The following is a 19,398-nucleotide window of genomic DNA, read 5'->3' on the forward strand; positions in this document are numbered from 1 at the left end:
TTATATCCATTTTTCTTTGTAATGATTAAGCACACAGTCAGTGTGTGAAACGCGTCTACCTTGTCACGATTGTCATATTTGGATGTCCAATCAATAAATCTGGATTTTGACTCAACCTGGAGTACTGCCAATTCCTTTTCCTTTTGAAATATCAGGCCTATCTGACTGGATTTTCACTTAATTTCTCTTATAGTGCCAGATACGCTGTTTCCGGGGACGTTTTGTAGGTCGGTTGGCATTCTTCACTGAGACAGCATAAGTGGATACAACCACAGGTGGTCTCCATTGTTCCCTTGCAATCTCATTAAGGGTTCTTCTTGAAGGCCCAGGCCTTTTCTCCATCCTTGGATCACTTCTTAATGGTCCACTCCAGCCTTCTACCCTTTTCAATGGACTTGGGCATAATCTCTGGTAATGACCCACATCTCCACAATTTAGGCAGACGTTGGAATTCATTGACCTCTTGCTAGGCGCAACAGGCGAGTCTGGGGGTACATTCCCACCTATAACACCCTGTTGGATGACTCTGTGAACTTTGCTGCCAACATGTTTACCATGTCCATCATGTGAGACATTTGTACCTTCAATGCAGCTATCTCAGACTTGATATCCACCTGCTCTGCTTCTTTGCACAACCTGGAAGAAGCGGCTGTGTCTACTTGGCTTGATGACCCAGTCATCATCTCTCTTAACTGCGACATCTGAGTCTTCAGGAGCTCGATCTCTGAGTCACCATCGACTGTACTGGCCACCCTGACCCCAACAGCAGATTCCAAACTTCGGCCCTTCTTATTTTCCAGCAGGGCCTCCTCTTCTCTAGCTTCTTGAGGAGCCCTTCAACCAGTTCCCCAAACTCTGTCACTTGGAGGGAAGAGGAATCTTCAGAGGATGTAGCTGACTTTGAGGTGGTGACCTCTGGGTCTGGCATGGTGCATCCTGAGCTCTCTGGAATAGAGCTTGATTCTCTAGATGAATTAGTAGAGCGTTAACATCTGCGGTTAGTTGAAGGCTATCTTTTAGCAGATCATCAGGAACTCCCACTCTGTCAGGACATAGGTACAGTTTGAGCTAAGATCTGTCTTCACATCCAATATATATACTCTCTGGCCCAGATCCAAGGCATCCAGTGCTTGATGGACCCGATCCTTAGTCCAGTCACCACCAGGAACATCAATCACCACACACAGCTCCACTTGGCCATTTTCTTCTCTACACAACTGGGTTGCGGCAACGGGGTCCATCTTGGTGTCTTTAGGGGTGCTGTCTTGAGAAGTTGATTGCAGAGTAATGGTATATCCCGGACGAGCCCCCATGTGTAGCGCCACCCCCGGCAGGAGCTGCTTAAGTGAAATGGGTTCCTCACTCTGCCTCTAAACCCCAAGAACAATCTCCGCCCCTCTGGCACACCCAGCAATAGTGTAAATGCAAAGACCAATGAAAACACACACGTTATGATAAAACACAGACATGTTTTTACTATAAGGTCTCAGTGAAGAAGTTACAAATAATAACAGAATACTCTTGAATGAATTGGCTAGAGAACCACAACTGATGTACTGTATTATATCAGGCTGCTTCTAGGGGATTCCAAAACCGTAAACTACCCCAGAAGCAGAGACAAGCACTTAGACAACAATGAACCACAATGTAGTAATCTTGCACAAGCTTGGCTGCCTCTACTTAAATTGGCGCTATGAGTCCAGGCAGGAGGAGAGCAGAAGACTGACTTCCTCCTATTGTCAGACTTCTCTCCTCTCTCCCCTGACACCGCAGGCCCAACTACAAACACTGTGCCTAATTCAGTGCTTAGTGGCTTTACTCCCAAGTAAGACTACACTGCACATACACTACATATACAGAGCCCTGAGTATGTGTGTGCATGCCCATATGGCACCAGTAACTTCAGTACCTTGGAGGGAAGAGGAGGCCTTGTATCTCCGGCTAGCCATTTAAGTTGGTGCACTTAGAACTCCTGTTTGGCAAAGTGTAACTGTGGTATGCTGACAGTATCCAGATAACAAGGCAGACACTGTGACTGCTTAACAGGGGCTCAATAAGACCCAGATTCTGGCAAGTAAAGGCAAAGCGAAGTAACTCTGTCTGTGAGCAGTGTCCTTGTTTCCTGAAGATGGGCAAGTGCCCTCTCACCAATCCTGCGGTCAAGGGACAAACTAATATCCTAGAACAGGCAGGCTCTTCTGGTAACCCGACTGGTCACCTCACACTGAAACTCTTCACAGCCGTCGGTGCAATTTCACCTGGATATGCACCTGGGATCCCCCTCTCTCAGGCTGGATGTCCCCAACTGGCCGTGGATGCCTGAAACAACATGGTGGACTGACCTAGGAGGCAACACCTCTCCCCTAGTTCCAGTCTCTTCTCATGCCTCCTGCCTTTTAATAGTGATGAACCGAACACCCCCATTCGGTTAGCACCAGATCACCGCGAACAGGGGAAAAGTTTGCCACTAGATAATCATGCACCATATGATGGAGACGCTGCCGATGGTTGCTTAAACCTAACAGCCCTAGGTGCTGAGGACTAAAGAACTGTTTAAAGGCATCGGTTCAGCCGGCCGCCTTCTCCACCACTCCTCCTTTTGGCGGAACGATGCCTCAGAAACACGTCCAGAGAATGTTAACCTCCCAGTGTCTGAAAAGGTGTTACACAAATTTTTCTTCAAGGTGTCCTGTGCTGTATGCTATCCTCTACATCCATGCTGCCACAATCCTCCTCCTCTTTTTCCTCTTCCTCCTGTGTATTTTGTGTCACCGCAGGCATGATATCTGCATAAAGGGGGCCTTGTGAGGAAAATAAGTCCTCCTCTTCCTCCCGCTGTTCTGCCTCAAGTGCCCTGTCCATGATTCCACAAAGCGTGTGCTCCAGCAGGTAGACTAGAGTGATAGTGTCACTGATGCATGCATCGCCTCGGCTCACCATCTTTGTGGCCTCCTCAAATGGTGACAGGACGGTGCATGCATCCTTCATCAAAAGCCACTGGTGTGGCGAAAAAAAGCCAAGCTCCCCTGAGCCTGTCCTTGTGCCATACACACACAGGTACTCATTGATGGCCCTTTGCTGCGTGTGCAGCCGCTGCAGCACTGCCAATGTTGAGTTCCACCTGGTGGGCATGTCAAAAATGAGGCGGTTGGTGGGCAGGTTGAATTCCCGTTGAATGTCAGATAGCCAAGCACTGGCATTGTATAAATTGTAGAAATGGCCACAGACTTTTCTGGCCTGCCTCAGGAGATCATGATAAGCCTGGGTATCTGTTCAAGAAACGCTGCACCACCAAATTTAGGACATGTGCCAAGCATGGAACATGTGTCAAGTGTCCCTGTCGGAGGGCGGAGAGAAGGTTGGTGCCATTGTCGCATACAACCATTCCTGGTTCAAGCTGTCGTGGCGTCAACCATCTCTGAGCCTGCCCTGCAGAGCTGACAGAATCTCTGCCCCGGTGTGACTCCTATACCCTAGACAGACCAACTGAAGCACTGCATGGCATCTTTTAGCCTGACTGCTTGCATAGCTCCTTGAACGCTTAGGGAGCACTGCTGCTTTAGAGGATAATTCAGCAGAAGAGGACATAGAGGAAGAAGAAGAGGAGGAGGTGGAGTAGCCAGATGTGGCAGAACCAGCACCAGCTTTTTGGAGGCATGGTGGCAAAACAAGTTGCAGCACTGAACCCTGTCCTGCATCCTTCCCAGTTGCCACCAGAGATACCCAGTGCGCCGTGAAGGAAATGTAACGTCCCTGTCCATGCCTGCTGGACCAAGAGTCAGCAGTAATGTGAACCTTCCTGCTGACTGCTCTGTCCAAGGAGGCCAAAACACTACCTTCCACATGATGGCAGAGAGCCAGAATGACCCTACACGAAAAGAAATGTCTTTTTGGAACCTGACACTGTGGTACAGAACATTCCACAAATTCACAAAAGGGAGCAGAGTCTACCAGATGAAAAGGTAGCAATTGTAGTGCTAGCAATTTGGCCAAGCTAGCATTAAGATGCTGAGCATTTGGATGGCTGGGGCAGTATTTTTTTCTCCGGTTCAGCAACTGGGGTAGTGAAATTTGCCTGCTGGTCAAATCAAGCGGTGGTGTACTGCTAGCAGATTAGGTGCAAGTATCTGTGGCACTCATTGCTATACCATCATCCCTCTCAATGCAGGTTTTTGAGAAGACATTAGGTATAGCAGGGTTAGAGATCCCAGACATTCGACGAACAGGCGAACCCGCCAATGTTCGAGTCGAACTAACATTCGACCCAAACTCGAAGCTCATCCCTACCTTTTAATAGACAGGAGCCCCAGACAGTGTTTGACCTCTGGAAGATTTGACCAGGCTATTTTTTGCAATACGGCACTGCATTACTTTAACTGACAATTGCGCAGTCGTGCGACACTGCACCTAAATACAAATGTTGGCTTTTTTTCCCCCCACAAATAGAGCTTTCTTTTGTTGGTATTTGATCACCCCTTTATTTTTTATGTTTTGCGCTATAAAAAAAAAAAATACCGGCAATTTAAAAAAAAAAAAACATTTTTTACTTGCTATAAAGCCTATCCAAAAAAAATGTAAAAAAAATCGAATTACTTCATCAATTTAGACCAATATGTATTTTGCTACATATTTTTGGTAAAAAAATTTCCAATAAGCATATATTGGTTTGTGCAAAATGTTTAGCTTCTACGAACTATGGGATATTTTTCTTTATATTTTTATAAAAAAATTTTTTTACTAGTAATGGCGGTGATCGGCGATCAGCGACTTATAGTGGGACTGCGACATTGTGGCAGGCAAATCAGACACTAACAGTTTTGACACTTTTTGGGGACCAGAGACACTAGTACAGTATCAGTTCATATTTTTGTAGCACTGATCACTGTATTAATGACCAGTGGTGAATGAAAATTTGGGGGGGCAAAACCACCCCCCTCCCTTGCGGGACGGCCGGCTGGCTGGCCAGCAGTCAAATCTACCACCCTCTCCCGGGACGGACGGCTGGCTGCCCAGCCGGATAGCCAGCATCCTTACCTCCTCTTTCTCCATTCGGCTGTGAGTCTCCTCCGGCCATACATCTCCTCCCTCTTCCTGGCCAATGGCCAGTAAAATCGCTTCTCTTTTCAGCCAATAAGGAAAAGGGCCTCACGACCCGCTTCCTGATTGGCTGGGAGGTAAATCAGTGTGATAATAGCGAATATTCATTCGCTATTGTCATACAACTGGGTGGGCTCAGAGCGCAGTGCTCTGCGCCCTGAGCCCACCATTTTTTGAAGCCTATTAGAGCCTCTGGCTTTAATCACGTGCTTCAAAAAAAAAAATCCCCTATTGGAATCCATGCGTCCGGCACCCTGCATGTAGATTAGGGGGCCGGACGCATGGATGGGGGGGCAGCGCCCCTGCGCCCCCAATGGACGGGCCGCCACTGCTGACACTGGCAGGGAAGGGGTTAACAGCAGGGGCGATCAAAGGGTTAACTGTGTGCCTAGGTTGTGCTTACTCACTGTGGGGGAGGTGCTTTTATTAGGGGAAGGCAGAGATACATTTTCCTGCTTTGCAGAAACACAGGATCATTACCTTCCCCGCTGGCAGAACAATCTGCCTCGTTTATATAGATGGATTGTCATTCTGCCTGTGTCCTGTGTAATCGGCTGGTGCTAGTGAACATCAAATCCGGGGTACCTGCCGCTGGGCTCCCGCTGTGTGTGATCACAGTGGGAGCGGGTCACTGGCGGTGTATGCCCCAGACCCAGAAGTGTTGCATCACGTACCATGTATGTAATTTGGCACTGAACCCAGGCAGAACTTTGAGAGGGGCGGCAAATTGGAACACGGCCACCTCTCCTTCTCTTATATTTACCCTGCAAATTTCCTGCAGTTTTGTGTGTCATTATGAGAACTGCCCCCTGGGCCACTCTGCCTGCCCCCATACTGCCCTAGCCCACCCCTACCCCTATACTACCCTAACCCACCCCTACCCCTATACTACCCTAAACCACTCCTATACTGCCCTAGCCTGTCCATATACTACCATGGCCTGTTCATATACTACCCTGGCCTGTCCATATGCCATACTTTCCTGCCCCTACACTACCCTAGCCTGTCCATATACTACCCTTGCCTGTCTATATACTACCCTAGCCCACCCTTATACTGCCCAAACCTGTCCACATACTACCCAAGGACTGTCCATATACTACCCTAGCCTGTCCATATACTACTCTAGCCCACCCTTATGCCACCCTAGCCTGTCTATATACTACCTTAGCCTGCCCCTATACTACTCTAGCCTGTCCATATAGTACTCTAGCCTTTCCTTATAGTACTCTAGCCTGTCCCTATAGTACTCTAGCCTGTTCGTATACTACCCTAGCCTGTCCGTATACTGCCCTAGCCTGTCCATATACTACCCCAGCCTGTCCGTATACTAACCCAGCCTGTCTGTATACTAACCCAGCCTGTCCGTATACTGCCCCAGCCTGTCCGTATACTGCCCCAGTCTGTCCGTATACTGCCCTAGCCTGTCTGTATACTAACCCAGCCTGTCCGTATACTAACCCAGCCTGTCCGTATACTACCCTAGCCTGTCCGTATACTACCCTAGCCTGTCCGTATACTAACCTAGCCTGTCCGTATACTGCCCCAGTCTGTCCGTATACTGCCCTAGCCTGTCTGTATACTAACCCAGCCTGTCCGTATACTAACCCAGCCTGTCCGTATACTACCCTAGCCTGTCCGTATACTACCCTAGCCTGTCCGTATACTACCCTAGCCTGTCTGTATACTAACCCAGCCTGTCCGTATACTGCCCCAGTCTGTCCGTATACTGCCCTAGCCTGTCTGTATACTAACCCAGCCTGTCCGTATACTAACCCAGCTTGTCTGTATACTACCCTAGCCTGTCCGTATACTACCCTAGCCTGTCTATATACTACCCTAGCCTGTCCATATACTACCCTAGCCTGTCTATATACTACCCTACCCTGTCCATATACTACCCTAGCCTGTCCGTATACTACCCTAGCCTGTCCATATACTACCCTAGTCTGTCTACTGTATATATTGCCCTAGCCGGCTCCTTGGAATTGAACATAATGGTATGTCATATAATTTTGCATATAGACAAGGTGTCTATCATTGTATAAAGTAATGGATGTGGGGGCCTTTTGGTGGGCATGATTTTTTTTTTGGGGGGGGGGGGGGGGGGCAGCATTTTAATTTTTGGACCCAGGCAGCACAATGTCTTGGACCAGCCCTGCCCCTAATCACTGGGATTGCACCGGGATTCTTCTTATTTTTCCTGTTTGGATTTTCTCTCATATGTGAAATGGACTTTTCACCAATCTTTTGCACATTGCACTGTAAAGTATATTGTGAAATACACTAGATAAGATATATCAAGTTTTTTACTTATTGCACTTTCCAACGCTGCACTTTTATATTATAAAAAGGTGAACAATGTCTTACAATCTGCTTAAAAAAAAAAAAAAAACATCCTTAGTCCGAGTAGAAAAGCCCGCCCCCTGGAAGCAGAGAAGAACCCTTGCCCTCTGTGTAGAAGCAGCGGTCTCTCTGCAGACACCGGACTTGGGAGTCAGAGCCATGGCTTTCTAATCAGCAGGGAGTGTTCGCTTTACTGATTGCAGAGCTGTGGGTCTGACTTAACAGGTGGCATGTTGGACCTCAGGAGAGAGACCACTGCTTCCACACAGAGAGCAAAGGTTCATCTTTTCAGCTGCAGGCAGGGGACAGGATTTTTTAATCAGGCTGTGGCTGCTTTTTAAAGAAAATGAAGTGTAAGACTTTGCACACCTTTTATTTTGATGCCCCCGGGAGGTATTTCGCTGGTTTAAACTGGAGGTTCAGTTGGGTTTTAAAGTGGACCCTCCTTTTAAAGCGTAACTCCACTTTTATTGAGAACAAAAATTTCCCCTCTGGGTGATCTCTGTACATTGCAGGGATTTTAACAAACTTTGTTGCAGATTCCTACCTTTCATTATTCTGAAGAAATCCCTGTGTGCCCCTTTTCTGAATGGGTCTAATGGGAGTGGTTTCATAATAACAGTGCCTTGCGAAAGTATTCGGCCCCCTTGAACTTTTCGACCTTTTGCCACATTTCAGGTTTCAAACATAAAGATATAAAACTGTAATTTTTTGTGAAGAATCAACAACAAGTGGGACACAATCATGAAGTGGAACGAAATTTATTGGATATTTCAAACTTTGTTAACAAATAAAAAAACTGAAAAATTGGGCGTGCAAAATTATTCAGCCCCTTTACTTTCAGTGCAGCAAACTCTCTCCAGAAGTTCAGGGAGGATCTCTGAATGATCCAATGTTGACCTAAATGACTAATGATGATAAATAGAATCCACCTGTGTGTAATCAAGTCTCCGTATAAATGCACCTGCACTGTGATAGTCTCAGAGGTCCATTTAAAGCGCAGAGAGCATCATGAAGAACATGAAACACACCAGGCAGGTCCGAGATACTGTTGTGGAGAAGTTTACAGCCGGATTTGGATACAAAAAGATTTCCCAAGCTTTAAACATCCCAAGGAGCACTGTGCAAGGGATAATATTGAAATGGAAGGAGTATCAGACCACTGCAAATCTACGAAGACCTGGCCGTCCCTCTAAACTTTCAGCTCATACAAGGAGAAGGCTGATCAGAGATGCAGCCAAGAGGCCCATGATCACTCTGGATGAACTGCAGAGATCTACAGGTGAGGTGGGAGACTCTGTCCATAGGACAACAATCAGTCGTATACTGCACAAATCTGGCCTTTATGGAAGAGTGGCAAGAAGAAAGCCATTTCTTAAAGATATCCATAAAAAGTGTCGTTTAAAGTTTGCCACAAGCCACCTGGGAGACACACCAAACATGTGGAAGAAGGTGCTCTGGTCAGATAAAACCAAAATCAAACTTTTTGGCAACAATGCAAAACGTTATGTTTGGTGTAAAAGCAACACAGCTCATCACCCTGAACACACCATCCCCACTGTCAAACATGGTGGTGGCAGCATCATGGTTTGGGCCTGCTTTTCTTCAGCAGGGACAGGGAAGATGGGTAAAATTGATGGGAAGATGGATGGAGCCAAATACAGGACCATTCTGGAAGAAAACCTGATGGAGTCTGCAAAAGACCTGAGACTGGGACGGAGATTTGTCTTCCAACAAGACAATGATCCAAAACATAAAGCAAAATCTACAATGTAATGGTTCACAAATAAACATATCCAGGTGTTAGAATGGTCAAGTCAAAGTCCAGACTTGAATCCAATCAAGAATCTGTGGAAAGAACTGAAAACTGCTGTTCACAAACGATCCAATCTCACAGAGCTCAAGCTGTTTTGCAAGGAGGAATGGGCAAAAATGTCAGTCTCGCGATGTGCAAAACTGATAGAGACATACCCCAAGCGACTTACAGCTGTAATCGCAGCAAAAGGCGGCGCTACAAAGTATTAACTTAAGGGGGCTGAATAATATTGCACGCCCACTTTTTCAGTTTTTTATTTGTTAAAAAAGTTTGAAATATCCAATAAATTTCATTCCACTTGATGATTGTGTCCCACTTGTTGTTGATTCTTCACAAAAAGTTACAGTTTTATATCTTTATGTTTGAAGCCTGAAATGTGGCAAAAGGTTGCAAAGTTCAAGGGGGCCGAATACTTTTGCAAGGCACTGTATCTATCAGCTGTGGCAGTTGTAGGGCTCTGATGAGGAAATCTGCTGGGCCTGTATCCATTTGGGAGTATGACATTTTTGTTGCAGGGGATGCCAGAAATCTGACTTGTATCTTAGTGCAGACTTCTGGGAAAATGGGTGAGCCAATCACACAAGCAGGAAATTATGTTTCTCGGGGTGTGGCCAGTATACATTCTGTGTACAAAGCAGCTCCAGGCGGCCATATTGAATTGCATTTTCAGAAAATTAAAGCAGCGGCAGATTGAAAAGGAAAAGTCATTTTAATAACATTCAATTACAATATGATTTGTGGCACAATTGTATACGCTATATTGTTTTTCTTTATTTGTTTTCCCCCAAAGTGGAGTTACCCTTTAAATGTAGGTCAGACATGAAAGAATTATTTATTGAAAACGATCTCTATTGTCTCCATGTGTGAAGACAAAGATTTAATTTCTTTCCAGGTGATGAATATTCTGGACCCATATATGTCTGAGAAGTTTGACGTATTGAAAACTGGATACAAGGAAATAAAAGAAGCCGTCCCTTACCCCGACAAAAGGAGGTCCGACTACTTTTATAAATCAATCATCCGATATGTGGTAATCTCTTGTCACCGGCTCCCCCGGCCCTTTAACCAGTTCTGGACCGGAAGGATTTTCCCCCTTAATGACCAGGCCATTTTCTGCGATTCGGCACTGCATTACTTTAACCACTTAAGCCCCGGAAGATTTTACCCCCTTCCTGCCCAGGGGGTATTTTGCGATTCGGCACTGCGTGACTTTAACGGACAATTGCGCGGTCGTTCGACGCTGTATCTAAACGAATTTGGCGTCCTTTTTTTCCCACAAACAGAGCTTTCTTTTGGTGGTATTTGATCACCTGTGCGATTTTTTGATCACGCGCTATAAACAAAAAAAGAGCGTCAATTTTGCAAAAATAGCAATATTTTTCACATTTTTTTATATGAAATTCCCCCCAAAAAATATATAAAAATCAAAATTTTTTAACATTTTCGGCCAATTTGTTTTATGCTACCTATGTTTGGTAAAAAAAATCGCAAAAAGCGTATTTTGATTGGTTTGCGCAAAAGTTATCGTGTTTACTAACAAAGGGAAAGATTTTTGTCATTTTTGTTGTTTTTTATTTAACGCGTAATGGCGGCGATCTGCGATCTTTTTTGCGGTACTGCGACATTGCGGCGGACAGATCGGACCCTTGACTGACATTTTTGCCACTTTTGGGGTTACCAGTGACATTACTGCAGTAATCAGTGCTATACATATGCACTGTTACTGTAAAAATACACTGGCAGTGAAGGGGTTAACTTTTTTTGAAAGGGAGGGGCTATGTGTGTCCCTAGGGGCGTGCTTTATACTGTGATTGGCTGTGGCTTCAGATGTATGAAGAGTGATCAACGGTTCTACATAGTAGAACCGTATGATCATCTCTCATACACAGGGGAGAATGACAGGCAGCTTGTTTACACAAGCCGCCTGACTTTCTCCCTCTCCCCCGCCGATCGCAGAGTGACCGGCGGACATCGGGCCCGCCGGGTCACACGCGCGGGGGGGGTCTGTGACCACGCGGGAGCGGGAGCGCGCCTCCGGCGGCGCGCGCTCGCTCCCTAGACCCTCACAAGCTATTGAGGTAGCCCTACGTCACTTTGCCTGTGAGGGGCTGACCGCCGACGTAGATAGTCGTGCGGCGGTCGGCAAGTGGTTAACAAATAATTGCGCGGTCGTGCGTCACTGTACTCAAATAAAATTGATGTCCTTTTTTCCCACTAATAGAGCTTTCTTTTGGTGGTATTTGATCACCTGTGCGATTATTATTTTTTGCGCTATAAACAAAAAAAAGAGCGACAATTCTGGAAAAAAAATATATATATTTTTCACATTCACATTCTTTCAACATTCTCAAAAAAAAAAAAAATTAAAAAAAAAAAAAAATCAATTTTTTCTTAACATTTTAGGCCAATTTGTTTTCTGCTACATATTTTGGGGGGGAAAAAATCGCAATAAGCGTATTTTGATTGGTTTGTGCAAAAACTAACTACGGGAAAGATTTATGTCATTTTTATTGTTTTTTTTTTTTTTACTACGGTAGTAATGGCGGCGTTCTGCACTTTTTAGCGGGACTGCGACATTGCGATGGACAGATCAGAACCCTGACTGACATTTTTGACACTTTTGGGGGTACCAGTGACATTACTACAGTAATCAGTGCTAAAAATATGCACTGTGACTGTAATAATGACACTGGCAGGGAAGGGGTTAACACAGAAGGTGATCAAGGGGTTAAATGTGAGCCTAGGGGAGTGATTCTAACTGTATGGGGGAGGGGCTTGTGAAATGATCATAGAGACCTGTGATCCTCAATAGGCGGCCTGGAGTCCGCCTATTGAGGACCCTGGGGCTAAACTAATAAATCAGACCCTTCTGATAAGCAGACGGGGCCACAAATATACTTTTCCTAGCACCTACCTAGGAGGGTGCTACATATAGATTACTGATCCAGCACTGCTTCCTCCTCCACTATCTGACAAGACACACACTGTCACCTTATATACAGATTACTGATCCAGCACTGCTTCCTCCTCCACTATCTGACAAGACACACACTGTCACCTTATATACAGATTATTGATCCAGCACTGCTTCCTCCTCCGCTATCTGACAAGACGCACACTGTCACCTTATATACAGATTACTGATCCAGCACTGCTTCCTCCTCCACTATCTGACAAGACACACACTGTCACCTTATATACAGATCACTGATCCAGCACTGCTTCCTCCTCCACTATCTGACAAGACACACACTGTCACCTTATATACAGATTACTGATCCAGCACTGCTTCCTCCTCCTCTATCTGACAAGACACACACTGTCACCTAATATACAGATTACTGATCCAGCACTGCTTCCTTCTCCACTATCTGACAAGACACACACTGTCACCTTATATACAGATCACTGATCCAGCACTGCTTCCTCCTCCACTATCTGACAAGACACACACTGTCACCTTATATACAGATTACTGATCCAGCACTGCTTCCTCCTCCTCTATCTGACAAGACACACACTGTCACCTTATATACAGATTACTGATGTAAGCAGCTGTTAGCCCCTGTTGTCCCCAGGTGTGATCCTTTACCCTCCCTGCCAGCAGAAGGGGCAGAAGTGTATGTCTCTTTCATGGTGAAGGAAAGGGGACCCATAGTAGTGAATAGAGAAGCTGATCTGCAGGAGGCAGAAATAGTCAAGCGGGAAGATGGGGCTAGTAAATCTACCATGCCTGAACCAGGGAAATGGAGGAAGCAAATCATTTTTCCTCAATTCAAGAGACCGATCTGTGATGGATAAGAGCTCCAAAGAAGTTATCCTCACCACTCAAGGGACTTTTGACATGTCTCACTCATTTACCGCAGATTTGGTGAAGGGCAACCCTAACTCTCCCCCTGGCCCATCTGGTTGGCCCCCTTCCTATCACCATTGGTGGGAGGTTCCTCTGCCGACTTTGTTTCCTACAGTAAGTTTGAGTTTGGATTCATGAAAATGTTAGTCATCTGTTTTTATTCATGTTAACATGTTTTTATCTGCGTGTATTTACAAAGCATGGACCAGGTTCAGGACTCTCCTGCCTTTGGAGGACCAAAGGATCTTTGGTGGGGGAAGTGTGTAGCGGACTGTCATATTCTAATAAGGCAGATTTACCCCCCTGTTTTCTTCAGGCTGTGTGTGTGGACCTTTGAGACCCCCACAGGAAATAGAAGAACAGAATTGTGTGAAATGTAGTTCTGAACTGTAAGCAGACTGTTGTTTTGATTGCAGAAGAAACTACAATCCCATGATGCAACGGGGGAAAGGGAGGATGAGAGCAGAGCTAGAGAATTGCCTGCTACTCAGCCTGTCGATCTCTCTGCTTCCGGGACTCAGTGAGGACAGATCAGCCTGAGAGGTGTGCTGAGACACAGACTGTGTTTGAGGCCTAGTGCATGAGGCTTCAGCAGTGCGGATGCTGGTAATCGCACAGCGGCAGATGTCACAACGCAGTAACCGGCTGGGTGTGGAGCGAATAATAAGAAAAAGCTGCGCTAAGTGACATAGACCATATATGATAAGATCTATTAAATAAATGTTGTGAGTCCCAGAAAGCAATAGTCCAAAGCATTCAATAATGGGTAAACTGCTGAGGTCCAATCCAACAAGGCACAAATAAATTCAGTGTGAATAGGTACTGCTTACCAGACGTAGCAGTAAAGTGAGCATTGATATACACAAAACCGAATCAATGGAACTCTGCAGATGACTCCTTACAGATGATATCCGCTCAGAATTGTGGATCGGTAGATATGGTAATGGAACAAAAAATATACATAGCGTGATACTGTATAAAAATTCTAATCTCCCATGTGAATGAAGGAAATAATAGGTGTACACCACCACCAACACAGGCTGCTTACCAGAAGTAAGAAGAAAGTGAGCATAACATATCTCAATAAAAGAGTGAAAATAAAGAACCACCTCCGTGCTCCCAGAATATTTACCAGAAATTGGTAGGCAGATTATGCGACATTAATCACTCAAATGGATAGAGCCACCACCAGAAATTCCTGCTTACCAGATGTCAGCAACCAAATGCATGTAACAATCAGGGAAAGCTGATGTATGGCAGTCCACAGGTGAATAGGCATAGACACTCCCTTGACAATAAAGCTGATCCACACAGATACTCCGCGATATTACATAGAATAAATGATAGGGGGAGAGCCCATAGTGTAAAACCATTTATTAAAAGTAAATAAAACAAAAGATTTGCACTTACAAAAGTACACAGGAATAGCGCTGAATTGGAGCTGCCGGCCAGTCGGCTTCAAACACCCGCCTGAGTATCGTCTCGTCTCGTAGAGGTGACGTCAGCACGCCGCGACCGACGTACGTTTCATCAAAAACTGACGTTCTCAAGGTACGGGCGGCGCACTGACGCCACCTCTTAAATAACAATCGCAAGGAGGATCCTCCCAAGAGACACGAGTGTCACATCGCCATCTTGGTTATGGTCATAATGAATTGGCAACATCTCTAAGATGCTGTATTGAGTCCAAACATCTGAGAATCATGCCGCAATAGATCTAAATATATACATTAAAAATCCAGTCTGTCATAGCACCTATGGTGCTTGAAAAAGGCCACATATTGATATGGATAAAAAGTTTGAACGTACGGCAAAAAATATGGGCAAGTGACTCTCAGGTCTCAAGGGGAATACCCCTACACCGTATAAACATATGTGTACACAGTAATTATCCAACGGAGTGGTTACAATAATTACCAGATTGGGAAGTCAATTAAAAAAGGGACACCCAACCAATATAGGCAAAACTGCAAGTTTTAAATATATATAAGGTCATATTGATCTGACCTCATAATTAAACCAAATACAAAAAATATTATTAAAAAATATTATTATACATAAAATCATGATAAACATAAGAGAACAGATTAGTTATAAATGGCAAACAGAGAGATCCCAATGGTAGGGATCAAAATTAATTTGCATATCAAAAGACTGTCCCTACTCATCTTAACAGATATCCAAAATCATAATCACCTATGAGTTGTTAATAAAGGCATTGACATCGGTGTCGACATTCATACCATAAGGCGTGTATGTCTTCACCTTAAAAATCCACGCCATTTCTAGCCTAGAAAGGCCCCTCACAAAAGGCTCACCACGCCATTTATCAATTTGAATTTATCAATACCCAAATAGGTGACATTGGAGGGGTTTTTATTGTGATGGATCAAGAAGTGCTTTGACACAGAGTGTAGAGGCTGGGTGTGGAGGATTGCTGAACAAGGACACTGACGGATTGGGTGAGAGACCTCTGATTGCAGCACACACTGTAGTTGATAGAAACAAAGCAAGGAAAAGCCTGTGACACAGTTTAGCTTGGTCAGAGAACTGCACTGGTCATAGGACGGTTGCCACAGGACACTGTAGTGCTGATTAGTGCGTGGCAGATTATAAGGCCTCACCTCATACATTCAACTTTCCCAGATGGTACATCTAATTAACTACAGTACAGAAGCCTATTTTTCCTTATAGTTTGGATTACAGTTAATCGTTACTTTGCAGTGGATTACAATTGATTGTTACCTCTACAGTGGATTACAAATACTATTCCTTGGATAACCAATGATCCCTTGGCCAGCGAAGACTAGCAAGGCCTTGCTCATTCAGGAGACTCTTACAATCTAAAGTAAAGGGGGCCCCCATAGGATACAGAGTGCACTCTGATAGATAGCCTAGCATTAGGTTAATAGAGTCACTGATATAAGTTGGATAAATTGCAGTGCTATTCTTTATCACAGTTAAATACTATTTCTGTGGTCACTCCCACAATTCATTTGAGGGATGATTTATTGACAGATTTTTGCTACAACCACTTGCCGCCCGCCCACCGTCATATGACGGCAGGACGGTACGGCCATTATCCTGGGAAGACGTCATATGACGTGATCCAGGAATGCAGGGCAGGCGCGCGATCGCGTGCGCGCCGCCGTGCACTGCCGGTGTCGGCGTGTCCCCGGGGTGACAAGTGACGATGACTGATGGGGTGACAAGTGACGATGATTGATAGGGTGACAGATGACGATGACTGATGGGGTGACAGGTGACAGTGATTGATGGGGTGACAGGTGACGGGCGATGGTCACTGATGGGTGACAGGTGACGGGCGATGGTGCACGGCAGTACTGATGGCAGTCTCTGGTGACCGGTGAACTTTAGGCTATGTCCACATGTGAACGTAGCGATCGCGGGCAGAATCACTGCGATTCTGCCCGCGATCCAGAAATCATTGCAAATCGCGGGACGCCTGTGCGTTGCCTGTGATTTGCAATAGCACCCCAAACGCTGTGTGATGCCGCGATTTCCACCTGCTGAATCGCGGTAACATCGCGCAAACAACGCATGACGCCCAAAAAAGGTACAAGAGCTTCTTTGGGGCGTCATGCGTTGTTTGCGTGATGTTACCTCGATTCGGCAGGCGGAAATCGCACCAACATCGCACAGTGTTTGGGGTGCTATTGCAAATCACAGGCAACGCACAGGCGTCCCGCGATTTGCAATGATTTCTGGATCGCGGGCAGAATCGCAGTGATTCTGCCCGCGATCGCTACGTTCACATGTGGACATAGCCTAAAGTTCACCGGTCACCAGAGACTGCCATCAGTACTGCCGTGCACCATCGCCCGTCACCTGTCACCCATCAGTGACCATCGCCTGTCACCTGTCACCCCATCAATCACCGTCACCTGTCACCCCATCAGTCATCGTCATCTGTCACCCTATCAATCATCGTCACTTGTCACCCCATCAGTCATCGTCACCTGTCACCTCATCAATCATCGTCACCTGTCACCCCATCAGTCATCATCACCTGTCACCCCATCAGTCATCGTCACCTGTCACCCCATCAGTCATTGTCACCTGTCACCCCATCAGTCATCTTCACCTGTCACCCCATCAGTCATCGTCACCTGTCACCTCATCAATCATCGTCACCTGTCACCCCATCAGTCATCGTCACCTGTCACCCCATCAGTCATCGTCACCTGTCACCCCATCAGTCATTGTCACCTGTCACCCCATCAGTCATCTTCACCTGTCACCCCATCAGTCATCGTCACCTGTCACCTCATCAGTCATCGTCACCTGTTTGCCATATACATGCAATCACTTACCGACCGCCTAACGACTATATGCGTCGGCCATTAAAAGCTAAATACTGGGGTTATGGCAGCAGATAGCTGCCATAACCCCGGTATTTTTTGAAACGGCGGGACGGTCGGCTTTCAGATAAGGGTGGTCCCAGTGGCGGAATCGCTGCGGAATTACCCTTACGGTGCAGGGGAAGAGGTGCCCCCCCCCCTCCTGCCGCGTCCCAGACGTTTTCCCAGCTTACTGGACCCGCCGGCAGCGGGGAAAATTATCCGGTCCCGGATCCTCAGAGACAGGAAGTCGAGTGAGGGCAAGATGGCCCTCACTCGAATCTATGGTCTTGGAGGACCGGAGCTACTTCAAAAGACGTTGCCTAGCAACCGGTTTAAAGGGCCGCTTTTTTTTTTCCTTTTTCAACAATTTTTTTTTTTTTTCTTTTTTAGTGTAGTTGTGAGGTGTGAGGTCTTTTTGACCCCAGATCTCACAATAAAGAGGACCTGTCATGCCTATTTCTATTACAAGGGATGTTTACATTCCTTATAATAGGAATAAAAATGATCAAAACATTTTTTTTTTAACTGTGTAAAAATAAAAAAATAATAAATAAAATAAATAGGAAAAAAAAATAAAAATTAAAGCGCCCTGTCCCCGTTAGCTCGCGCGCAGAAGCAAACGCATACGCAAGTCCCGCCCACATATGTAAACGGTGTTCAAACCATACATGTGAGGTATCTCCGCGATCGTTAGAGCGAGAGCAATAATTTGAGCCCTAGACCTCCTCTGTAACTCTAAGCTGGTAACCTGCAGAAATTTTTAAATTGTTGCCTATGGGGATTTTTAAGTACCAATGTTTGGCGCCATTCTGTGAGCATGCGCAATTTTGAAGCATGACATGTTGGGTATCTAATTACTCGGCGTAACATTATCTTTCACATTATGGAAAAAAATTGGGCTAAATTTACTGTTTTCTTATTTTTTAGTTCAAAAAAGTGAATTTTTTTCAAAAAGATTGTATTTGGAAGACTGCTGCGCAAATATGGTGTAATAAAAAATATTGCAACGATCTCCATTTTATTCTCTAGGGTCTCTGCTAAAAAAAAAATATATAATGTTTGGGGGTTCTAAGTAGTTTTCTAGCAAAAAAAAATGATTTTAGCTTGTAAACACCAAGTGTCAAAAATAGGCCCAGTCTTAAATTGGATAAATGGACAACTTTGTGAAAAGTGCTACTTGGATGTTGGGCCTCTGTATGTGGCTAGGCTGTGTAAAAGTGTTACACATGTGGTATCGCCATACTCAGGAGGAATAGCAGAATGTATTTTGGGGTACAATTTTTGCTATGTACATGCTATGTGTTAGAAATATTGCATAAATGGACAGCTTTGTGTAAAAATAAATGTGTTTTCATTTTCTTTCCACATTTTCCAAAAACTTGTGGAAAAAAAAGACATATTCAAAAGACTCATTATGCCTCAAAAATTATACGTTGGGCTGTTTGCTTTCCAAAATAGGGTCATTTTATGGGGGTTTCCATTGTCCTGGTGCTCCAGGGCCTTCAAAAGTGCGATAGGTTGTCAGGAAATTATATGTGTAATTTGTGCTCCTAGAATGCCGGACGGTGCTACTTGGATGTTAGGCCTCTGTATGTGGCCAGGCTGTAAAAAAGTCTCACACATGTGGTATCGCCATACTCAGGAGGAGTAGTAGAATGTGTTTTGGGGTGTAGTTGCAAGTATACATATGCTGTGTGAGAGAAATAACCTGTTAATATGTCAATTTGTAAAAAAAAAAAAAAATCTTCATTTTGCAAAGAGTTGTGGGAAAAAATTACAACATCAAAAAACTCACCATGCCCCTTATTAAATACATTGGAATGTCTACTTTCCAAAAAGGGGTCATTTGGGGGGTATTTGTACTTTCCTGACTTTTTAGTGTCTCAAGAAATGAGATAGGCCTTCAGTACATCAGGTGTGGT

The 19,398-nt window shown here is 45.1% G+C and overlaps 1 protein-coding gene across 1 annotated transcript in view; it reads left to right on the forward strand.

Moving 5' to 3' along the window:
* The window catches only part of LOC309558517 (uncharacterized protein), a 251,846-nt gene that overhangs the window by 42,071 nt on the left and 190,377 nt on the right, over nt 1-19,398 (forward strand). The window contains exons 4-5 of the mRNA XM_082261597.1: nt 10,152-10,289; nt 13,529-13,632. Coding sequence (XP_082117723.1) covers nt 10,152-10,289; nt 13,529-13,632 — 242 coding nt within the window. The remainder of the gene's footprint in view (nt 1-10,151; nt 10,290-13,528; nt 13,633-19,398) is intronic.

The sequence above is a fragment of the Pelophylax lessonae genome (genome assembly GCF_965119305.1).
Source record: "Pelophylax lessonae genome assembly, chromosome: 6".
Lineage (NCBI taxonomy): Eukaryota > Metazoa > Chordata > Amphibia > Anura > Ranidae > Pelophylax > Pelophylax lessonae.